The 22,673-nt window shown below is 62.9% G+C and overlaps 2 protein-coding genes across 4 annotated transcripts; one reads left to right on the top strand and one right to left on the bottom strand.

Annotated features, from left to right (window-relative positions):
- Positions 1-27: 27 nt before the first annotated feature.
- On the top strand, positions 28-9,060 carry LOC111146028 (peptidase, mitochondrial processing alpha subunit). Its single transcript, XM_022501398.1, has 13 exons — positions 28-119; positions 1,194-1,396; positions 1,801-1,880; positions 2,117-2,199; positions 3,075-3,169; positions 4,226-4,326; positions 4,755-5,018; positions 5,670-5,762; positions 5,843-5,961; positions 6,057-6,147; positions 6,297-6,359; positions 7,660-7,804; positions 8,797-9,060. The coding sequence occupies exons 1-13, from the start codon at positions 46-48 to the stop codon at positions 8,964-8,966; spliced, it is 1,581 nt and encodes a 526-aa protein (XP_022357106.1). The 5' UTR covers positions 28-45; the 3' UTR covers positions 8,967-9,060.
- A 1,959-nt stretch (positions 9,061-11,019) lies between these two features.
- Positions 11,020-22,431, bottom strand: LOC111145744 (inositol polyphosphate-5-phosphatase E). Of its 3 annotated transcripts, none has more exons than XM_022500917.1 (11): positions 21,952-22,428; positions 20,616-21,664; positions 16,757-16,880; positions 15,454-15,551; positions 14,827-14,951; positions 14,597-14,716; positions 14,243-14,350; positions 13,537-13,698; positions 13,341-13,456; positions 12,711-12,847; positions 11,020-12,409 (listed from the first exon to the last, which is right to left on the bottom strand). In XM_022500917.1, the coding sequence occupies exons 2-11, from the start codon at positions 21,419-21,421 to the stop codon at positions 12,277-12,279; spliced, it is 1,929 nt and encodes a 642-aa protein (XP_022356625.1). In that variant the 5' UTR covers positions 21,422-21,664; positions 21,952-22,428; the 3' UTR covers positions 11,020-12,276. The 3 variants fall into 3 exon arrangements, with proteins under 3 accessions (XP_022356625.1, XP_022356626.1, XP_022356627.1); XM_022500918.1 differs by having other exon boundaries at positions 14,243-14,347; XM_022500919.1 differs by lacking the exon at positions 11,020-12,409 and having other exon boundaries at positions 12,780-13,456; positions 21,952-22,431.
- Positions 22,432-22,673: the final 242 nt, after the last annotated feature.

The raw sequence follows: 22,673 nt of genomic DNA, 5'->3' as shown, positions 1-22,673 counted from the left end.
GGCGGGTCCGGAAGTGACGACAGAAGCAGGGGGCGGAGATCCAAGATGGCGGCTATGGTCCTGGCGACGGCGCGGCTGCTGCTTCGCGGCTCCGGCTCGTGGCGCCGCTCGCGGCTGAGGTGAGCCGGAGTTGCGCCGGGGGCCGGCCGGGGGTCGGGGCGGCGGGCGTCAGTCCGGACGCTCAGCCTCTGGCTTCCCCACGCGCAGACGCGGCGCCGCTGGCTCGGGCTCGGGCTTCGGGACCCCGGCACTGTGTCCGAGGCGCGGAGGGCGCTTCCGTGGCGGGGCCCCCGGGTCCGGGCCCCGAGCCCCATTCGCCCGGCCTCTCCCGCCCTGTCCTCCCGGGCCGATGGGACCCGCCGGGGGCCACGTGTCATCTCCGCCCGGCCCGGCCGCTGGCCCCCTTGTGAGGCCGAGCGCGCGGGGCCTTCTGGCCTCGGGCCGTCACACTTTCTCTGCCCGCCACTCGCTCTCCCGCCTTCCTGGCCGCGGGCGCGTCCACCCGGACACCGTTGGAGGACGGCCCTCCGTGCGGGCCGGCGCTGCGGGAGCGCGGGCGGGGCGGTCGCGTGAACGCTCCAGCGGGAGGCGGGCGGTGTAGGGCCCAGGGCAGCCGAGGAGTGTGACTTCGGGAGGCGCGCGCAGCGGCGGCACTCCCACGCCGGCAGACGAGGGGTGAGAGAAGGGCAGGCGAGCGCCGGCCGGGCCCGATCGGGAAGGTCGGGAGCGACGGAGCTGGGGAATCGCGTGTGTTCCGGGCGGGGCCTCGCGAGGGTGGAGGGAAGCGATCGAAGGCATGACCTGGGGAGAGAGCTGGAGTCCGCACCGTGCAGGGCTTCTGGGCCGGCTCAGGGGTCTGGCTTCTGTTTGCACCCGTGGGGCTGAAAGGGAGATTTGTTTGCCCCGCACAGCTCCGGGCAGAGTGCGGTGCGGTCGCTGCTGTACAAGAGACGGTAGTTGAAGCCCAAAGTAGTGACCAACTTGCTGTAAGGCCCTGGGGCCGAGCCAGGATTCGCAGCTAGCCGCAGTGATCCTCATCACTCCTCTGTGTGGCCTCGGGGGGTGTGGAAACAGACCCGCAGAAAGGGGCACATCGAGTGTTAGTGTGGACGGAACGAGACCGCCTGCGCCCAGATGGCCACCCCAGGCTCGGGGGTCTCGGGTCTGCATAACGGTGCAACTTCTCTGTTTAGGTCCGGAGCCCCTGCACGCAGAGGGTTCAGCAGCGGCAGCGCCTACCCCCGCGTCCCGCTCTCGTCCCCCTTACCCGGCGTGCCTGAGCCTGTGTTTGCTACGGTCGATGGGCAGGAAAAGTTTGAAACCAAAGTCACCACGCTGGAGAATGGGCTTCGTGTGGCCTCCCAAAACAAATTCGGACAATTTTGCACAGTAGGAGGTAAGTACTGTTGCTGGTGTCGCGCGTCATCCCGTTGGTCTCCACGGCCCACACTTGTTGAGCTTAACGCACTGTCCCGAGTTGTGCTTGGGGGCGCGGAGAGGACGGCAGAGGCCCTGAAAGCCGCGGCTGCAAACCATGAACTTCCGCACTGGTGGTGGGCTTTTCCCCTTTCTACCTTCCGAGAAACCTCACACTTTCCCGCCGCACACGTGAAGCACACAACTCCGTCAGTGTCGGCGTGGTGTGCGGCCACTGGGACCTAGCCCAGGTGGTGGACACACCGGCATCCTCATGTAATTAGGTCGGCCTGTGTCATCACCGTCCGTTTTCAGGGTTTCTCTTGATTGAGTCCAGTCTCTTCAGTGTTTGGTTTAACTTGTCCATTTTCTTTTTATCGCCAGTTCTTATTAATTCAGGTTCAAGATACGAAGCAAAATATCTTAGCGGAATTGCTCACTTTTTGGAAAAATTGGCATTTTCGGTCAGTGTCTTATTTGTAATCTTTGAGACTATATTTGGGAAGAATTTATCAACTTCTGTATTCTTTAAAATGGTTATTTTAACAAGCGGCTAAGCTGCTAAGGTAATTCTACTAAAAGATTTTTAGGTTAAAAGATAATTTGGTTTCACATGTTTTTAAAGTAAATTTTTTTTCTCAAAGAACGTATTTCAGAGGTTGGTTTGGATTGCGTACTTAGGTTTGCTCATTTTTATTAGTCGACAGATGGATTTGACAGTAAAGATGAAATTCTGCTGACGTTGGAAAAGCACGGGGGTATTTGTGACTGCCAGACGTCAAGGTATGCCAGGTTATTTTGGACCCACATGGAACTGTGGTTCTTATCTTTGGTCAGAGTCCCACTGAAACCCACCCCGGAGAGGCTGTGGGGGTTAGTGGTGAGAAGTGAGCCTGGCCTGGGCCGGGCTGGGTAGAGAACTTGTGAGGGGAAGCATGTAGGCAGCATCGTTTAGAGCAGAGAACATGCTGCAGAGCCAGGTAGTGCCCAGAGACTGCCAGCTGGGCACTAGGGACACAGCAGGTCCCGTCTCCCATACGCTCACGTATCTGGCAGAGCGCTGCACCACAGGTAAGGGACAGGAGAGCCAGCAACCGAGACTGGTGGACGCACGGGGAAGGCAGCCAACCTGGTGTGGAGTTGGAACGATAGCAGACTCGTCATTGGACTGGAATGGAAGGAATTTGCCAAAGCGGCTGAGGGGAGGAGGCGGCCCAGGACAGCATGGGGAGAGGCTCAGCCAGGAAGAGGCAGCGGGCTTTTTGGGAACGGGGAGATCCAGTATGCGGCCAGCACACAGACGTAGGGGTGCAGTGGGTGGGGCAGGTGGTGTTTGTCTGCCACGTGTGGCTCTGTCCCTCAGCCGGTAAGGCCGTGCGCACTGCACGTTGACCAGTGGGTCGGGGCAGCAGATGCTCAGGAAGCACGTGATAAAAGGGCTCCCCGTGGCAGGGGTCCTGTGCTCGTGGAAATGTCTCAGGATGGTTCCTGTCCACTTTGGCTAGACAGCTGCTGTCAGTCCAATGCATGCTGGACGTCACACTTTAAGATGGGACATAGTGAGTGTATGTTGGTCCTCCATGCTGGGGGCAGGGGACAGCCCCTGTTGGTCTGTACCTGTGCTGACCTCAGTGCCTGGTGTCATTGCTGCTTTCCAGGGACACCACCATGTATGCTGTGTCTGCTGATTCTAAAGGCCTGGACACGGTGGTTGGCTTGCTGGCTGACGTGGTCCTGCACCCCAGACTCACAGGTGGGCCCTGGGCAGCCTGAGGGGGCTGGAGGCTGGGCCCTGGGGAGGCACGTGGAGGCGCTGGCCCGGGGGAGGAGTACTGTAGGCAGCCTTCACACGCAGCTGCCGGTGACTTGGCACGACTTCCTTGGAAATAACGCTGAGGGTCGGGAAAGTCTTTTTTGCTTAGTACTTCGATGTAATTCTGTGCCTTTTGACATTTTCAGTTAAATTAGGTCTTTCCTTTTTTTTTCCCCTAAGTTTTTATTTATTCATTTAAGTCATCTTTACACCCAGCATGGTGCTGGAGCTCACAACCCACGATCCGGAGTTGCACGCTGCTCCAATGGAGCCAGCCAGGTGCCCCTGGGAAGATTTTATTTATTTATGACAGAGACAGTGAGAGCGGGAACACAAGCATGGGGAGTGGGAGAGGGAGAAGCCGGCTTCCTGCCAAGCAGGGAGTCCGATGTGGGGCTCCATTCTAGGACCCTAGGATCGTGACCTGAGCCGAAGGCAGATGCTTAGCAACTGAGCCACCCAGGCGCCCCTCAGACTGTCTGTAAACTCTGGGCTGGTGTGGTACCAGAAGCTTCCACGTCCCTGTGTCCATCTCCTTCCTTGGCTTGGTGGTGGCAGGACCTTGAATTCTGTGCCCGCGGTGGGCCGGGGTGGGCCGCATCAGCCTGGCCTTGTAGTCCTTCTAGTACTTGCTCCAACGAGCTAATGAAGTGGCCGCCGTGATGCTGGGTGGTGCCTCTTTTGTAAATACCTTCCCACCCTGTGCTTTGGGCAGATGGGTCAGGGGCCTGAGTACCTCTCCTGAGAAGCTGGGGTTTGGGGCTGGTCCACGTGGCTGCCTCATGGCTGAGCCGGAGAAGAGACCCAATGTCTCTGGGCTCTGCCCCGTGCTGCTGACCCCCTCACTCACGCAAGCACCCTCAGGTCCACCCAGACGAAGGCCAAGGAGATACTGGTGCCTGCCTGCCGATGACCCTTGGCCCAGCCTGGTGGCGTGGCCCAGCTCCATTTCTCTCCTGGCTCATGCGGTCTGAGCCTTGTCTGGGTTCCCTGCAGATGAAGAAATAGAGATGACACGAATGGCTGTCCAGTTTGAGCTGGAGGACCTTAACATGCGGCCTGACCCGGAACCGCTTCTCACGGAGATGATTCACGAGGTACTAGAGAGCCCATAAGCACCCGCCTCTGCGTCAGTGCCCTCCCCCCTCCCAGCTCCGCACCAGCATGGTCGGGAGGGCACGTCTGCCATCCTGCAGGCATGGACAGAAGCTCTGTCATTCCCACACCAGCAACTCATGCGTGTTCTTCATGTCCTTACTCTGGGACAGGATCTTCATCCATTTCCGGAATGAGCATTTTAGTTGACGTGCTTTTTGGGTTTTTGTTTTTCGTTTTTTTCCTTTTTTTGAGGCCTCGTTCTGGAGAGAGATTTTACTGCTTTTATAAACACACGAAACTGTTCCTGCCAAGCTAGCAAAGCTAAGCTCCCCTGGGCCTTTCCGGTCACAGCTGGTGTCACAGCAGGCCCCGCTGAGGGGGAGACCGGGCCCTGGTCTGTCACCATGTTTCTCCCTTCTTTTGTTAGGCTGCTTATCAGGAAAACACAGTTGGCCTCCACCGTTTCTGCCCCACAGAAAACATAGGAAAGATTGATCGAGAAGTGCTTCATTCCTACCTGAGAAACTACTACACCCCCGACCGCATGGTGCTGGCAGGGGTGGGTGTGGAGCATGAGCACCTGGTGGAATGTGCCAGAAAGCACCTCCTGGGAGCCCGGCCAGCCTGGGGGTGTGCGAAGGCTGTAGACGTGGACAGATCCGTAGCACAGTACACTGGGGGCATGGTCAAGGTAACTCGAGGTGGGGTGTGTATGCATTGTCTAGTTTCTGGTTTTGGCATGTTCTCAGCTTCATTGCGCCGGTGCTAGAATTAGCCACACATTCGTGGCTTCGCCGCGACACACGTTCTGGGTTTGGAGCAGGACGTGTTCTTGCTCAAAGCTGAGAGCTTGTTAAGGAGTTTAGGGGCCCCGGGGTGGCTCAGTCGGTTAAGTGTCAGCCTCTGGCTTGGGTCGTGGTCCCAGGATTGAGCCCCACATTGGGCCCCCTGCTTAGTAGGTGTCTGCTTCTCCCTCTCCCTCTGTGCTCTCTCTCTCCCCCCCTTCCCTACAGTAAATGAATAAGATCTTTAAAAAAATAATGAGTCTAGCTTCCGTGGAAGGCTACAGGATCGTTTCTGTGTCTGAAGGAACTTATTGACACTCACGCGTGGTTTCTGTAGAACCCTCGTGGGGTCTTTTGCTTTGTTTGTCTTTTTGAAGTGGGCTCCACGCCCAGCATGGAGCCCAGTGTGGGGCTTGAACTCACGACCTTGAGATCAAAAGTTGGACACACAGCTGGACCGCGCAGGTGTCCCATGGAGCATCTTTAGGCTGACCTGACCTGAGGGGCTTTTGTGGCTTGTTTTCCGTGTGGGCACACTGTTCACTCTCTGCTTGTAGCTGGAGAGAGACATGTCCAGCGTCAGCCTGGGCCCCGCCCCGTTCCCCGAGCTCACGCACATCATGATAGGACTGGAGAGCTGTTCCTTCTTGGTAAGTTTCAGCTGGGTCCCACCACGTCTGGGAGCCTGGCGTCACCCCCCGGCCAAGTTCTGCCCTCACGCCTCCCACAGGAGGAGGACTTCATCCCCTTCGCGGTTCTCAACATGATGATGGGAGGCGGCGGCTCCTTCTCCGCGGGCGGGCCCGGCAAAGGCATGTTCACCAGGCTCTACCTCAACGTGCTCAACAGGTAGCGCGAATTGCTTTCGCCAGCTGTCCCTGCGCATCAGGCCCCGCTGAGGGCGCTTTGGCGCTGTGCCACTCTCTTGTCCCTGTCCTTCGCAGGCACCACTGGATGTACAATGCGACCTCGTACCACCACAGTTACGAGGACACGGGCCTCCTGTGCGTGCACGCCAGCGCCGACCCCCGGCAGGTGAGGGCTGGGCCCAAAGCTGGTGGCCTCCGCTGCCTGTGCGGCTTGTGTGTCAGGACACAGAGCCGGGCTCTCGGGCGTTTCGTCTGAATTGGAAGAGAGGCTCTTAGTCCGGATCACACCCTTCATCTGTGTCCTCTTCCTTAAAGGTTCGAGAAATGGTGGAGATCCTCACGAAGGAATTTATTTTAATGGCTGGAACCGTGGATGTGGTAAGTACAGCACAGAGCCATCTCCAGACGTCCCCGCAGTGTCAGCAGGTTAGAGAACGTGGTGTGGGGCTGGCTGGCAGTGGGCCCGTCCTCCGTGCTCCAGCCCTGCCGGCATCTCAGAATAGTGCAGCCCCCGGGGTGGCCCAGGCCCACAGCCGAGCTCCCCGCCTGCTCCTTGCTGTCAGCACCGAGAACAGTTGCTGCCTCCCCCGCCCTGGGCCTGCTCACACCTGCCTGGCCTGGGGCCTCCTTCGGCTTTGCCAGAAGAAATGAGGCCGAGCGGTCTCGTGTGTCCGGCCGCCCTGCGGGACCGTGTGAATTAAAGCCACATCACACGGGATGAGCAGGTACCTTCAGGTGGTTCTCAGGCCCTCCCCTCACTTCCAGTGTATTTTTTATTTTGCTTTTTTGGTTTGGTTTGGTTTTGTCTTTAAAGATTTTATTTTTGAAGTAATCTCTGCAGCGTGGGGCTGGAGCTCACGGCCCCGAGACCGAAAGCCACGTGCTCTGCAGACAGCCCACCGGGTGCGCTGAGCTCCCGTTTTGTGTTTTAACCTATGTCTTTGTTTCCTTGTTTTTTGGGAGTTAGTTTTTGTCACTTTACGCATTTAGAGATCTTGTTTCTTGCTGGACCAGTGCGTGTGCGTAGAAGGCCCGGGAGGAGAGCCCCAGCGCGGCCCAAGTGCCTTGCGGGGCTTAGCGGACGGCCGTCCCCTGCATATCTTTCCTGCTCATTCCGTGCTTTTTGCAGTAATCACGTGGTCCCATTTCTAGTCAGGAAAAAAGGTAATTTCTAATAAAAGCATATTTCAAAAAACTCATTTTAAGAACACGTATTTAAAAACTTATGTTGGGCCTTGGTTGGCAGCCTGCTAGGAAACACTTCCCGTTGAAATGGGGCTAGTCTGAGGTAAGGGTTAAGTATTTGCCCGCAGTAGGAAGAGTAGGGAGAACCCGTCAGGAATCAGGAATCCTCGCGGAGACGACCGCACGGGATCTCGGCTCTGTCTCCCGTCGCGCGCCCGCCCTGCCTATCACCACGCGCGACTTTCCGTGCCTTCCGGTGTCTGGTGGAGCGCTGGGAGCAGAACTTGCAGGAGTCACGGTGTTGTCCGTCGCATGTGCTCCGCGGCTCAAGGCCAGACCGCGGTAGATCTAGCTGGTCCCCTCGGAGCTGCCTGGGGGCGTGGGGAGCCCCCGACTCTAGGATCCGTCTTGCTCGTGCTGCGGCCGAGAGCGGGCGATGGCGCGGGAACCGCCTCGAGCTGAACCGTGGGGCGGGGGGGGGGTTGCATCTTAGGCGGAGCTGGAGCGGGCCAAGACACAGCTGATGTCCATGCTCATGATGAACCTCGAGTCCAGGCCCGTGATCTTCGAGGACGTGGGGAGGCAGGTGCTGGCCACGCGCTCCAGGAAGTTGCCGCACGAGCTGTGCACGCTCATCCGTGAGTACCGGCCCGCCGGCCCGATCGGGCTCCCTCCCGGGGGACCGCACGGCCCCACTGACCTGTGGCTCTCACGCCCCTGAGCCCTCGCCCTGGGCTGGCCCTGCCTCCCGTCCCTGAGAGCCGAGTCCCGCGACTCCAGCTTCTAGCGCCTCACAGAGGGGCCGTGCCTGCCGCGCGGGGCTTCCGGGCACACTCGGTGAGGTAACGGACAGAGATGCTCCACGCGCAGCTCATGGGGGTCTCCCTCTGTGACTTGCACCGAGGTTGCCATGACTTCCCAGGAGTGACGTACAGAAGTCCTTGAGTTTCCTCTGTGTGTTCCTTCCGCTTTGAGGGACGAGTCTGTCCACACTGCATCAGCTCCTCAGAGGGTCCGTGAGCCCACAAGGGTTGGGACGATGGTTCTGTGGTGACGTTTGTTACCTTGTGGCAGGTCCCGTGTGCCTCGTCCACAGGTGCATCCTTACCCCGCCTCGGGGAGCCCCTCAGGCCGCGGTGCTCGGCACGCCACTCTCCCTAAGGCCTTATCTTCTGTAGCAGCACCGCGTCACGTGTTCCCACGCTGCGCTTTCCGTGCCCACGCAGGCCGAGGCCCCAGGTCCCGCCTCGGAAGGCGGCGTGTGTGACCGCCCACCCTACAGAGCCCCGGGCAGTGGTGCTTTTCCTTCCCTGCAGCCTCTCCCCGGGGCTGCTGTACAGACGGAGCTGTTCCTTCGCAGGGGTGTGGCCTGCTCTGGGAACTGACATGTCTCACATTTGAAAATCCTTTAAAACCATTGGTACTTCCCCCTTCACCAAGAAAACCTCCCTGACCTCAGTCTCACTCACCGTGTCGTTTCCTCGCAGCGGAGTCTGGACCCTCTGGAGTCTGGAGTCCGCAGCCCGGCCTCAGACCCCCGGGGCTGTTCCATGGCTGCAGCCACGCACGGAGACAAGAGTCCGTGCAGGAGGCGGCCGTGCTCCTGAGGTCCTTTTGTCCCCTGTGCCAGGCAGCGTGAAACCAGAGGACATCCGGAGAGCTGCCTCGCAGATGCTCCGCAGGAAGCCCGCGGTGGCCGCTCTGGGTGACCTGAGTGACCTGCCCGCCTACGAGCACATCCAGGCGGCGCTGTCCAGCAGAGACGGGCGCCTGCCCAGGACCTACCGGCTCTTCCGCTAGAGGCCGTCTGAGACGCGGCCCGACCGGGCGTGGGTGCAGCATGTCTCTTCGGGTGTGAGTTTAGTGCAAAGATTGATAAAACGGTGCAAACCACGCGACTCTTCTCTTAAATTTGAACACGTTTAATGTCATTGAGCTTCTGGTTCTTCCCTGTTGATTAGGCCACTCAGTAGAGTAAAGGTCTGCCCTCAGCGTGGCTAGAAACTGGTGGCTCACAGTTAAGTTCCAGGCCGACTGGTGCGGGAGAGTGGGTTAGCGCTCTTCCTTCCGTCCTGCGCTCCCGGAGGTGAGCCGTCATGAGTCGGTCAGTGCCTGACCATCTCCCCACAGAGGCCACGGGGCCCATGAGCCCGCCCAGCCTCCCCACAGGCCCCGGGGCAGGGCAGGAGCCCCTGGTTGGCTTCAAGGAGCGTTTTCCTCAGCACAGTGTTCCCTTCACCATTGTGAGGACGGGGTGTCTCAGCAGCGGCCCTAGAACAGGGTTGGACGTGAGCAAGCGAGCTGTCTCCAAGGGGAGGCCTCTTGGACCCAGTATCATGAAGCCTCTCGTCCTTTCCTTTTTTTAAGATTTTATTTAATTATTTGTCAGAGAGAGAGAGGGAGAGAGAGCAAGCACAGGCAGAGCGGCAGGCAGAGGCAGAGGGAGAAGCAGGCTCCCTGATGAGCAAGGAGCCCGATGTGGGACTCAATCCCAGGACCCCGGGATCATGACCTGAGCCGAAGGCAGCTGCTTAACCAACTGAGCCACCCAGGCGTCCCTCGTCCTTTCCTTTAAGATGCATCCGAGTGCACAGGACGGGAGGCGCGGTTCTCAGACTCGGCGGCCGGAGGGAGAGCAAAGCCAGGAGCTTGCTGGAAGGCGGAGGAGCGCTAGGTCCTCCGGGTGCGTGGCTGGAAGTGGAGCGCCGCGGGGCCTGTGACGTCAGTGACGTGTGGTAGCTTCGTAGTTCTCAGACATGAATGCACGTAGAGTCCCTGGAGCCCATGCGGGCCACCTCTCGTGGCTACAGGGCCGCTGTGGTCCCTAGCACTCAGCAGCTGGGGACAGAGCCTGCAGCCCAGCCTCGGCCGCTCGGGCGGGAGGGCAGGGCTGCTTTGGGGAGATCAACGCATAAACGTTTCTTCAGTTACTTAATCCACTTTGCCGGGGCCGCCGTCCTGTTTCCATGCTTTTCCAGCACACGTGCCGGTGACTGCATTGGGGGGGGTGGATGCCAGGCTCTGTGCCCACTGGGGTGGGGCCGAGGGAGACGAGCCTGAGTCGGAGGGAAGGTGGGCAGCAGCGTGGACTGTGCAGTTCTCTGGTTACCCAGGGGAAGGGCAGCACCCAAGGGAGATGGAGGGCAGAAGCTTAGCTGCACGGTGGGCATGCTGTGGGGTGGGGGGTGGGAAGGCAGAGCCTGGGAAGACCGAGGCCCGGGTGGGTGTTGGGTCCAGCCGGAGCACCCGCGCAGCTGGGCTTGAGCCTCTGACCACATCTGGCTGCTGCCCAGGCCCCGGAGTCTGTTCAGAAGCTGGTGCCACGCTGCCTGTCCTGCTCTCCCACTGGCTCCTTCCCTGGCCCCGTCATGGCTGGGCACCTCTGACCCGCGCAGCACGTGGTCACACTCCCCCTCAACGTGGCTTTCAGGGTGGCCGGCTCAGGCTCAGCAGGTGCCCGAGGGAGGCTTGGCGTGAGCAGAGTGTGGGGAGGCCACGAGAGCCGGGTCATGAGAACCCCCTTCCTGCTCGTGCTTCCCGACTCTCTGAAGCTGGTTTTCAGAGACTGGCCCGCATTCTCCGCACTCGTCGGGATTTTAACCTGACTTTCCAAGTGAAACCAGTTCCTCTCAGATCTCCTGGCTCCTCTTAAGCGAGTGTCCTGACTCGGGACCCGTGACCTGTGTCCTGATCCCCAAAGACACAAAGCCCTGTCTCAGGCCAGACTGCCTACACACCACGCCATCACTCGGTCCCATCGTCAGGACGGTACCCAGGAAGGTGCATGAAAAGGCCTCTCCAGGCCCCTCACCATAAAAATCTGTGACAGACATTTTCAGTTCACAATTCAAAATTCAACAGCACGTTTCTTTGAGCAAAATTTTATAGACAGACAAGTTTCAGGTCCGGTGGGGCTGACGACTGTCTCATGAACAGACCTTCCCGGGTCAGACCGGCTGTGCCCGGCTCCGTGCTGCGGAAGTGGGCGCTCACAGAGCAGGTACACTGGCCTTCGGAAGGGGCCTTGTTTCCTCCGCTCAGGTCTGGGTGTTCCCCTTCTCCCTTAAAAGTCCCTTTCCCGCCAGCCCCACAGTCGGGGTGGCAGCTGGGCGCAGTGTATGCCAGACCTGCCACTGGACGACCTTGTTCTCTGAGACATCAGGAGAATGGGCTGAGCGTACAGATGAGCTCTTTCTAGAACTCAGTCTTTGGCCAGAAAGAGTTTAAGATTTAATATATGGATTTACCTAAAAATATAAATATGGAAAAATAAATAATTTAAGACTAGGTCAAGTGCACCCTGGTCTTCCCACTTACAGAGGCTATCTTTAGGAGCCATGGTGGGTGATCACAGGCTCAGCCCCAGAAGAAAGAGGAGATCTGGAATGTGGTGGGGACACCCGAGGCTTTGTTAACGCTATCTGTGGCTGATGATATGTGTGCCAATGGTCTGAAATCACCAAAACCAGAAGAGGGCAGGGAAATGGTTTCATGGCTGGAGGGGCCGGGCCAGCCCCCCGAAGACCAGAGGCGGCCCAGAAACAGGCCAGGCCTTCTTGGTCCCAGTGGGGCCGTGGGAGCGCACTCCCTCCTTGGAAGTCAGCTGGCTCTGGCCCGTCCAGCTGGGCCTGGGCTTGGTCCTCGAGCACCAGTGGGATGGAGACCCCGAGCAGCTCACCCGCTTCAGTACCAGGACCCCTGTGCTCAGACGGAGAAGGGCACCTCCCAGTTAGCGCTGCGGGGCGGCAGGTCCACAAGGCGAGCGCTGTCGACGTCAGCTGTGGGCGAGCAAGCCGCTCCAGGCCCCGCCACAACCCACCTGGACACCTGCCCCGAGGGACCATGTGGGTGGCGTGGCCGGTGTGGGGCCTGACGCGGGCCGTGCTGTCAAGGAGCGTGGCTGGTTCCATTCCGGGCACCGGCGCCGTGGTACCGCCTGGCCGGTCGTCTGGCCTCCCCGTGGGGTTCTTGGTAAGGAAGCAGGTCAGCCTCGAGCATGGGTCCGCCCGCTGCCCAGAAGCAGGAGTCCCACACAGCAACCTCTTCTGTCTTTTTAGGGGCTTTTGGTCAAGTAACCTCCCACGTGGGTGACGAGGGTCCTCGGGAACCCTCAGGAGACAGTGCAGATGCTGCTCGAGTGCTGAGCCTTCAGCGCCTGCTGCCTCTGGATCTCTCTGGAAATGCGTCTTTTAATTCCTATCAAGTACAGTTCTCTGTCAAACTTGCCGGCAGCTAGCGGGATGCTGTGGAAGGAAGGGTGTCAGCTGGGAGGGCCCGGCTGTTTCCCAGCCTCCGGGAGGCCAACTCTGACGCCTGTTCCCTGCGGGCCACCGGGACCCGCCGCACACCGCAGTGTGGCCACCGTCCACGATGAGAAACCCCTCCGTGGCCTGGGCTGGCACACGTGTCAGGAAGAGCCGGCCAGCCCCGACCCTGGGCGTGTCGCCTGTGTGACAGCCACTTCAGATCAGGAATCCCGTTCCCCTCCCCCCGCCCCAGGCCCTGAGAGCCGGAAACGTGAGGACATGTGGCCCGGGTACTGACTTGTCTCTCCCCGGCCTCACTTTGACCCGGAACAGGCTGTACACGGGGCGGTGGTCAGATGTCTTGATGCCTGGGCAGGAGGAGTACTTGATGGGACAGATGTCACCCTTGTGGCGGCTCTTGTACATAACCCGGTCCTGTAGAAAAGAGCCCACAGACGGGGGCCCCGACGCCCCCTGGTTTCTTGGCCTGCGTGCCTGTCCCTGCGTCAGACCTCACCCTCTGGAGCCCCTCCCCTGGGCCCAGGGCACCGACCGGTGTGTGGGCACTGGGTGCGGACCAGGCCGAGGCAGCAGCTTCAGGCTTGGAACCCGGAGCCAACCGCGGGGGTCCCACCACAACTCAGCCAAGTGATAGCGTGCGGCACGTGCCTCGCTGTCCGGGGACCAACAGCCGACCCCCCAGAAGGGCCTCCGTCGGAGGGCGCTGCTCCCAGCCCCAGCAGGCTCCGAGAGCTGTGGTCACTGGTCTGGAGTGGCTCAGGCCCGAGTCTGACCGCACCCTGCACGCCCTGCAGCCCCCTAGGGCGCTGCCCGCTAGCCCGGCCTCGGTCCGCAGCCTCCGGTTCGCCAGCACGAGCGGCCCCAGAGCTCGGCCGCAGAGCCGGGCTGGCCCCCGGGGACTGCTCACCGTGTAGGAGGGGGTCCTCTGCTTGGAGGTGGTGTCGTAGGAGTCCTTCCCGATGTCGAACTTGTACGACGGAAGGAAGTGGATGTCCGGCTCCTGGAAACCCTTGAAGATGGACCCTGGAACAGTCCCAGCCCTGCGTCAACCCCACAGGCCGTGCCTTCTCGGGGGCGGGGAGCCCCCACCCACCGGCCCTCACCTTTCTTCATCTCCTGGGTGAGCTGGTCATGCTGGAGCAGGGCCGACACCTTCTCCCCCAGGTCCTGCTTCAGGATGGCCTCCACGGCCACGCGCCCGCCGCTCAGACGGAAGTTGAAGTCTCCAAACCAGAACACCCCATCGAACCGGGTGGTAACATCCGCTGGCCAAATGGGAAAGCACATGAACCCGGCCCTTCCCGCGCTCACCACGCCTTAGCGATGGGGACTGGTCTGATCGGTGTCCCGCCGGAGCCACATGCAAGGACTCCCCAGGGAAGGTGCTGCCACCCCAGCCTTGGGGGGAGTGCCCCGCAGCCTCTCGACAGGTTCACAATTCTCACTTCCCACAGCATCAACCATGCAGGGACCACGTGACGGCCCATGCTCACAGGAGCCCACGCTTCCCACACACACGGCCTCTGCCAGGGCGCTGCCCCCGTGGGGCAGTTGGGAGGCAGGAGGGCCTGTGGGGGAGTGGGGGATGCAGAGCGGGGCTGGCGAGGCCGGGCTCCTGGTGAACGCCAGCCGCCAAACGGGCTGACCGGCCCAGCTCGTGAGGAGCCCGGCGCCAGGCCTCAGAGCGGTCTTTTCCTTGTTACCTGGTGACTTTCTAGACTTTCCTGACCTTGATTCTTAAAAGCTCCCAAAGTCTCTTTCACTGAACTACCTAGAGAACGAGGCAGAAGCACGTGGAGGGGAGCTCACCGGCGTCGGAGCGGTAGGGGCTGGTGTCGGGCACGCTCTTGGGCAAGGCCAGGCCCTGGATGGTTCTGCTGTAGTCCAGCAGCCGCTCGCTCACCTTCCCGTCGCCAGCTGGGAGGACAGAGCGTGGGGGCCTCTGCAGTGGGGCTCGCAGACACAGGAGACACCCGCGTGCTCACTGCCCCCCCAGCCGCTGTACCGCCGGGTGCTCTCGGCGTCCGCCCCACGGCCTTCTCCCCGGCGCCCACCACGGAGCTGGGTGCGAGCGGACGACACCGTTGCAGGTAGCGGGGCCTCTGCCTCCCGGACCCCTCCCGGCAGTGACAGGGAGCGCTGTCCCGCATGCCTGGGACTCACAGGTGAAGTGCGACGTGATGAAGAGGAGGGAGGTGCCGAAGAAGGTGAAGCTGACGCCCAGGGCCCCCTTGGTCTTGATGTGAGATACGATGCGTGTGGTCACCGTGGAGCTCTCCACCTCTGCAGGACAGAGCGGGGTGACACGGCTGGCCCCGCTCGCCCTGCGCGCCCCTGCTGCACAAGGCCGGGGCTGCCCCGGGCGGCGGCGTGGAGCACAGCGGCCCGCCTACCTGAGCAGAACCAGATGAGGTCCCTGCGGATGAGCACGGACATGTAGAGCGCCCCGTGCGCCGCCGAGTACAGCGTCACATAGCGGGGGCCCAGTGTCTCCTGCAGGCGCGTCTCCCACTCCCGCCTGTGGACAGAGGCCGGGACAGCCTGGGAAGGGGGAATGGAACCCCCAGCCCCGCTGCCCTTCTCCCTGCAGCCCAGAGAGTCCTGCTGTCCGGCCACGTCCTGCAGGGCGAGTGGCGGACAGACAAGCAACACGAGGGCCCCGGGCGGCCTTGTCTATCTCCGGTACTGGTCCCAGCGTGCTCTCTGGCTACTCTGGAGGCCTAGAGCCCGTACCCTTCCTCCTGCGGCTGCCTGAGGGGGCACCGGAGTGCCAGGACGCTGCAGACCTAGGAGCCCACGCGGGGGTCAGGCCGTAGCCGGGGCTCTGCCGCTCTTCGCGGCCTCTCCACCAGCGGTGCGTCAGCAGGCGATGCTCATTTATTCTCAGCTCTCGGAGCTGCTCATGGGCCCGGAGGCAGCTCTGGCGGGCAGCCCTGGCCCCAAAGGCCCACCTCAGCGCCGTTCCCAGGGACCCACAGGGCTGATGGGCTGGGCAGACGTAGGGCAGGGGTGCTCCCTACCTGTCGGAGCAGCCCTCCTGGACCCCGACGACGTACAGGTCCTGGGCGTAGTCAGCCTCGGCGGGCAGCAGGAGCTCGTCCAGGTTTGGGGGCAGCTCCTGCAGGGAACCGTGTATAGCCAGGGCCTCCCGCGGGGCCAGCGGCCCAGCCTCTCCCACAGCCTGGGGACCAGCATGGCCCATGCGACGCATCCAGGCAGGCCTCCCTCCACCCCAACTGGTCACCGCCATGCCTGCCTCTGTGCCCCGCGCCCCCAGATATGCCCTGGGTGGGGAGGTGGTGCTGCCTGGGCCAGGGTGCCGTGGCTCTGGACGTGAGCGCTCCTCCCCGTGGCTGGATGTGCATAGCCTCTGAGCCCTCGGGGGCCCTGGACAAGAGCGCCACCCCCTGGACAGGCCCAGTGGTATCCCTGGGATAGTGGGGCTGCCAGCCCGGGCACCTGCCTCCTCCTTGAGCGTGAGGGAGAATCACTTGTCTCTCTCCGGAGCCTGTGTTGTTGGGACTCCTAGTTACTCAGCGAAACCCTGAACAGGAGGTGGCCCTGCCTTGTTTCCTCCCCAGCGCCCGTCCCCCATGGCCAGCCCGGGCCACCGCGTTGTGGAGTGAAGGTCCTTCTGTGATGCCACCGTGACAACCACCGTGCCCTTTGCTGCACCCCGGGGCGCGCTAGGATCGCCCATAGTGCAGGAAGCCCATGCCCGGCCCTCAGAAATCAGAGCACCCCACATACAGGGGATGGAGACCACCAACCCAAGGACAGTCCTTGCCGTGAGGAGTCGTCCCAGGGAGAGACGGCTGAGCTGGCGAGAAAGCCACCAGCACGGGGTCCAAGGGGCTCCCCTGAAGCGAGAGCCAGTCCTCTGGCTTGTGCAGTCTGGCCCGGGGCGACCGGCAGTCAGGACACAAAGCAGCCGTCACAGCAGAGTGGCTGGAGGTCTCCACTGCCGCCTCCGTACACAGGTGGCCGAACGAACGAAACGCAAAGTGACCCCAAGGTGACAAGGACCAGACCCGGCCGTGCGGGCTCCCCGACAGCCACAGCTGGTCCGGCGGTGGGATGTGGATGGGGCGGCGGGGGAAGGTTGTGCGTGGGGGTGGGGGCCCCAGGGAGGTCTCTGTTCCCTGCCCATCCGCTGGGAGCCGCAAGCTCCCGTGTCAGAAGAGCACGTCCTCCCCCAGCAGGCAGTGGGGAGGTGGGTGAGGCCGGGGCCTTCCGGGCGTCCCGGCTGCTGGGGAGAGCCCGGGCAGACCGTGTGCGGCCGGCAGCCCTGGGAGAGAACCGGAGCGGGAGCAGGCGGCTTACCTTCTGGCCCTGCATGTTCCAGGTGGCCACGAAGAGGGCCATGCTGCGGTCCGGGAAGTACCGGGCCAGCTCCTCCGCCCCCATGAGGGCCCCGCTCGCCAGGAGACTCCCCTCCAGGTAGCTCCTGTGGAGAGTGAGCAGCCGGGGGTCGAGGATCCGAACAGACGGACCCAGGTGCAGGGACAGCGCCCAGCCACACCTGTCACCTCGGGCCCCCGCCGTTTTCGGGAGGCTCTCCCAAAGCTGGGATTTCCCGAGAGCCCGCAGGTCGACGGGGGGCACAGCGCGATGGTCCACTGCCCTCTCAGAAAACCCTCTCTGTTCCCCATTCTACAAACACCGGCACGCGTTCAACTTTTCCGTCACGTCCTCAGACGAGCAACTTGAGGGAGACATCTGGGCTCTTTGCCCTGGACAGCAGCAGCCAGGGCGATGCGTGTCCTCCACCTCCGCGTGGCCTCCAGGGACCTGAAAGCTACAGGGGACATGTCCACCCTCGCGACACCCACCGGTCATGCCTGCTTCAAGGGTTCCGGAGCATAGCGTGCGCGCGCATGGTTCCAGCTGCGTCGGACCCTGGGGGCAGCAGCCTCGCGGAGCCCACTCGCAGGGGGCGAGCCTGGGCAGTGATGGACCGTCACCGGGGCCTGCAGGCTCTGATGTCGTGTAATTTTCATGTCTCGGGAGACATTAGATCAGGTTTCTCAACCATGAAAAAAATCGTCCTCAGCCGACGGATCACACAAAGTGTGCTAAAACTGCGCTCACACACTTGCCTAGCCGTGGCCACCGGGCTGCTCTCTCCTGCACGCAGGGACAAGCCCAGCACGCACACACAGGCTTGGTCACCTGCGCTGGGGTGCGACACCAGCCTCCCCGCAACCTCTCACTTCATGCACGGTGTTCACATGAGCCCGCCTTTCTCCGACTGTGTGGGGTCCTCCTCTTGCTGGGAGCTCCCCTTCCAGAACCTTCTTCCAACCCAGCTGGAGATCAGGATGCTCCCAGAATCAGCACCCAGGCAATAGCCACACCAGTGTTCGGTCATTTTGTCTTCTAGGTCTTTTAGTGCCATCCATCCGCTGCGGACACTGACCACCAGTCCCCCCCACCCCCAGTGCCATCATCTGCTGTGCCATCACACACTGGCCGTGGTCCCCCCAGTGCCCAGAGGGGAGCTTCATCACGTCCTGAGTGCTAGCTGTGTCAGACACTGATTAGACTCCTTCCCCCTTTCCTACAGATGTGCCCCGATAAGCTCCGTGGGTCCTATGCCTACTCCGGTGACACCATGATGGGCTGGTACCCTGATCTGTCCACGAGAACATCCCTCGTCAGCCATCACCTTGATGGCCGCATGCAAATGAGGGCTCTTTCCACCTTCCGGGGCAGCTGGCAGGGCTGCCCCAGTCCCGTCTGTCAGGAGTGGGTGGGGGCCTAGGAGGTTCTGTGCCAAGGCCTGGCAGCTGGGCACTGCGGTGCGGGAAGAAGGTCTTTTGGACTCCGAACACTGGGGTGGACCACCGGGCACAGCCCATCGCGCATGGCTGCTGCCCCCCACGCTGCCTGCCCATGCCTGCAGCGCAGGCCTCGCACCGGCCGGCCTGGCCCGACACCACGGCTTCCCCACGGACGGCCCATTCTGCGGCAGCCTTGAGAAGCCAACCCAGCATCTGTAACGGCCACCCCGGGGACCTTCCAAGCCTCTGGTGACTCTTCACCCCAACTCGCTAAGAAAACCTCATAGCTTAGTCTTGCGAGTAGGAACCCGCTCCTTTGAAGGAAGTCAGATCGCCCGCGAGGTTCAGGAGCCCCGGCTGACCGCTGCGAGCAGAAAGCAGTTCTCAGGAGCCCGGAGGAGCGATTCGCACATCCTCCCTGGGCAGTGCAGGACACGCACTCGATCGTGCCCAGACGGCCCTGCTGCCTCAGCCCTACTCCAGGAGCCCCGGCAGGCTGTGGCCACACCGCGCAGTCAGGCACCCGGAGAGCCTCTGCCTCCTGGCCTCGGGGGCCCCGAAGGAGCCCCCACTCTGTGCCTGAGGGCACGGTGTCCTCTCAGGACCCACAGGTCGTGGGGTCGGCCATGGTGGTGCCTGTGGCCTGCATCACCCTGAGCGCGGGGCGTCCGCTCCGACCTCGCCCACGTCCCAGCTGTTTGTGGCCAGTCCACGAGCTAAGTGCTGTCTTCACACTTACAAATGGCTGGGGAAGAAAACCCCGTGTTTGGTGACAAGGGAAAATGACACAGAATCCGAGCATCAGTGTCCTCACGTGAAGTGTGGCTGCCCCGCACCTGCGGGCAGCCACTCCCCGGGCCCGGCGCACCCCACACCCGCTCCAGGGCACGCCGAGGGGCTGGAGATGGGGTCGTTGCACGCGGATCTGGGCTGAGGGACCCCCACCAACCTCCTGTTTGCTGCTTGTCTGAAAGTGGGGACCAAGGAGCCGGCTCTGAGACGACAGTCCAGTCCTTGGCACGGCGTGCTGTGCGCACACGGGTAACCGCAGCTGCGCGGAGCGCGCCACGTGCCCGAAGCCCTAGCAGCGGATCCGGTTCTGGCTGGCGCAGCTGCACTCGCCCCCAGCTTCCCCTGCTTCCCGACAACAAGAGCACACGGGGGGACCTCTGTGGCCACGGGGGCATTGCAGTGTGGCTAGTGAAGGATGGCCACCCGAAAGCGTCCCGGGTTTTGTTTGGGTGCTAGAGTCAACGACCAGCGCCCCCGTGAGAGGACAGACGCAGACCCTGGCGGAGCACCGCGTGCGGGCAGAGGCCAGGAGGCCACCGGGGGCCACCGGGGCACCGGGAACTGGAAGAGCAGGAAGGACCCTCCCCTGGAGCCTCCGGAAGGAGTGCAGCCTGCGACACCGTGGGCTCTGACTTGAGGGCTCCAGAAGGGGTAGAGAACACGGTCCTATTGTTTTAGGGTTTCTGCTTCGGGGTCCCAGGTGGCGGACACCAGCACAGTGACCACCCCACCTTCTGCGGACTCTGTGCCCGGCTGGGCGGGTGCCGGCCTGGTCTGGACCGGAGAGGGCAGCAGGCGGGGTGGTGGTGAGGAGTCTGGTGAGGGAGGTGGGGCTGGGGCCTCACTTGGGGCCTTGGGTGCCATGTTGGGGAGTGGGTGCCGTGGGGACCCCCAAGTCGGGGCCTGTGTGTGCTTCAAATGACCGGCCCAGCCCAGGCAGGGAGCAGAGGCCCGGGCCAAGTGGCAGGAGTGTCGAGAGCGGTCAGCGGCCAGGCCTGGCACCAGAGGAGCAGGCTGGGGAGGCCTGTTCCAGCCGCGGCGGGAGCCCCACAGCTGAGGACGCGGGAGAAGACCGGACTCGTGGGCTTGGACAGGCTGGGCTCAGAAGTATCGGGGACCCCGGCGCAAAGGAGAGACATCAGCAGCGGGTTGGGGGGGGCAGCGCCTGGCTAGGTTCTTTATAAGCTGTAACAAAGGCCAAATGCATTAGCTTCTCAGGTCCCATAAGGCCTGGAAACCAAGCGTCCTCCGTGATTGTGGGGCCAATGGGAGCTGATGGCCAGTGGGGAGCACAGCCAACAGCCCCAGGAGCCTGTCCCGACACACACAAGGGAGAGCAACCGAGACGCAGCGCTGTGGGGAGAAGGTCACGCACGCCTCTGAACCATGTTTCGTAGGCACGCAACCCTCAGTGATGCTGAAACACAGAGGGAAAGTTCTCGAAGACGTGACCCTCTGGGAAGGAGCTTCGAGCGGGGGGGTTAGCTCCACACCTCTGCACCGCACAGTCTTGTGAGAAAACCTTCACATGCTTCTCGTGGAGGCCGCACGCGAACGCTAAAGCCCAGGCCACCAATGGTGCCCCCCCCGTCCCCCTGGGGCCCTACCTTGTCCGGACGTCCTTGGCACGGATGGGAGCCAGCAGGCTAAAGGAGGATCTGGCCTCAGAGGCCAGGGGGCTCGGGGGCCGGCCGGGGCCCAGGCTGCTGTGGGCCCGGAACAGTCTGCTTGGCAGGCGGGCCTTGAGGTCGGCCTGACCCGAGTCTACCCGGTCGGCCGGCCGCAGGGAACCGGAGGCCACCTTCTGGTCCACAGCGGGCAGCCTGGCGGGGCTCCGGGCTGAGGCCCCGTCCCGGTGCAGGACGTCCAGGGAAGTGCTGATCATCCCGGAGATACAGTGACCCCATGAGGAAGGGCTCCCTCCCGCGCTGCCCTGGGCCCTGCGGGATGTGGGGATCTCCTGCAAGGAGGCGCTCAGGCAGTGGGGGGAGTCGGTGTGGGCGGGGGGCCTGAGGACCTCGTCCTGTGAGGAGCCCCTACAGGGGCTGGCCCCGACGTGCGCCGCCAGGTCCTCGTGGCTGCTTGGAAAACGCCGCCGCCTCCACGCCTTCTCGTCCAGGGACAGAGCTCGCTCCAGCCGGGGCCTCGGCGGTGGCTTTGGGATGAAGCTTGCTGCCTTGGCTTGTGGGTCCTCGTTGCTGATCTGTGCTGGAAGTTTCGGGGGGAGCACTGGGCTCTTCTCAGGGCCCTCACCATTGTTGGCAGGTGGGGACCCTGGGTGGGCTGCGAGGTCTTTGCCCATGTTTGGAAGCTGTCCCTTGAGCATTCTGTCTTCAGGCTGCAGATGGCCCTGGGCGGCAGGCTGTGGGGGAGACGCCCCTGAACGGCCCACGCCCGCTAACCTGGATGGCATAGTCCAGGGGCCGGCTCTCCCAGGCTCTGGCAGCCCGCGCCCCCCTCCCGCTGCCGGGGGACAGTTCCCGCTCTGGGCTGCCAGGGAAGCCCAGGGTCAGGGATGCACGGCCAGACCAGGGCTGGCAGCTGCGGAGGAGAGAAGGCGCAGGGGCTCCTCTTCAGGCCCGGGGCCGGCCGGCGGGGGCAGGGCCCGTTGCTCCATGGCTGGGAAGCCAGAAGTCCTGCGGTCCCCCACAGGAACCTACAGGAAAACCGAGCTATTAGCCTGGGACAGCCACGACCCCCGTGCCACGTGACTGCTCCCATGGGACTGCGGTGCAGGGAGACAGAGGGGCAGGCCGGCAACCGTCTAGCGAGAACACACACTCAGACGTGTCGCCTGCCACCTCCTCCCGGGAAGCCACCGTGCAGACTGGGCCTGTGCCTTCCTGGGGCTCTGGGGGAGGACCAGGGCAGAACCACAACCCAAAGGTCAAGGCCAGTTCGAGCAGCCTCGGACGGGGAAGGGGTCCCCACACCCTCACTCACCTGCGTGCCCATCACCGCCGCTCCTCCCGCAGACCCCGCCCCGAGGGAGGCCCCTTCCGCCCGCCGCGCCGCCGCCGCCGCCGCCGCCGCTGCCGCCGCAGGCCCGGGCTCAGAACCTGCGAGTCCGCGGGGCCCAAGGGCAACGACCGCAGCGCAGGAGGACCCTGCCCCCGGCCCGTGTCCCCAGCCCCCGCCCAGGGTTCAACCCTCGCTCCGGGCTCGCGCCCCCGCCCTACCCCGAGGTCGCCCCGCGCCCTGGATACGCGTCCCCGCCCCTGCAAAGGGTTACCCCACGCCCTGGACTCATGCCCCCGCGCCGTTCCCGGTCGCCCCGCGCTCCGGACTTGCGCCCCCACACCCCGGCCCAGGGGTCACTCCGCGCTTCGGACCTGCGCCCTTAACCCCGCCCAGGGGTCACCCTGCGCCCCGGATCCGCGTCCCCGTTCAGGGGTCACGCCGCACTCCAGACCCGCACCCCTGCCCGGAGGTCGCCCCGCATACCCGCCCAGGGGCCACCCCGGACCCTGCATCCGCGCCGCCGCCCAGGGACCGTCCTGCACCCACCTCAACGCGCCGCCCGCTCCCCGTCCCTGCGGCCTGGCGGCCGCTCCCCGGCAACGGGCGTCCGAGAAAGTCCGGGCTCGGTCCTCGCAGCGGCCCCTGCCGGTCGGAGGACCCAGCGCACGCCCAAGAGCGCGGAGCAGTCCCCCTTTCCCACCCTG

Source organism: Enhydra lutris, unplaced genomic scaffold (genome assembly GCF_002288905.1).
Source record: "Enhydra lutris kenyoni isolate GAN:26980312 unplaced genomic scaffold, ASM228890v2 scaffoldscaffold13, whole genome shotgun sequence".
NCBI lineage: Eukaryota > Metazoa > Chordata > Mammalia > Carnivora > Mustelidae > Enhydra > Enhydra lutris.
This window is presented reverse-complemented; position numbering and strand designations above follow the sequence as displayed.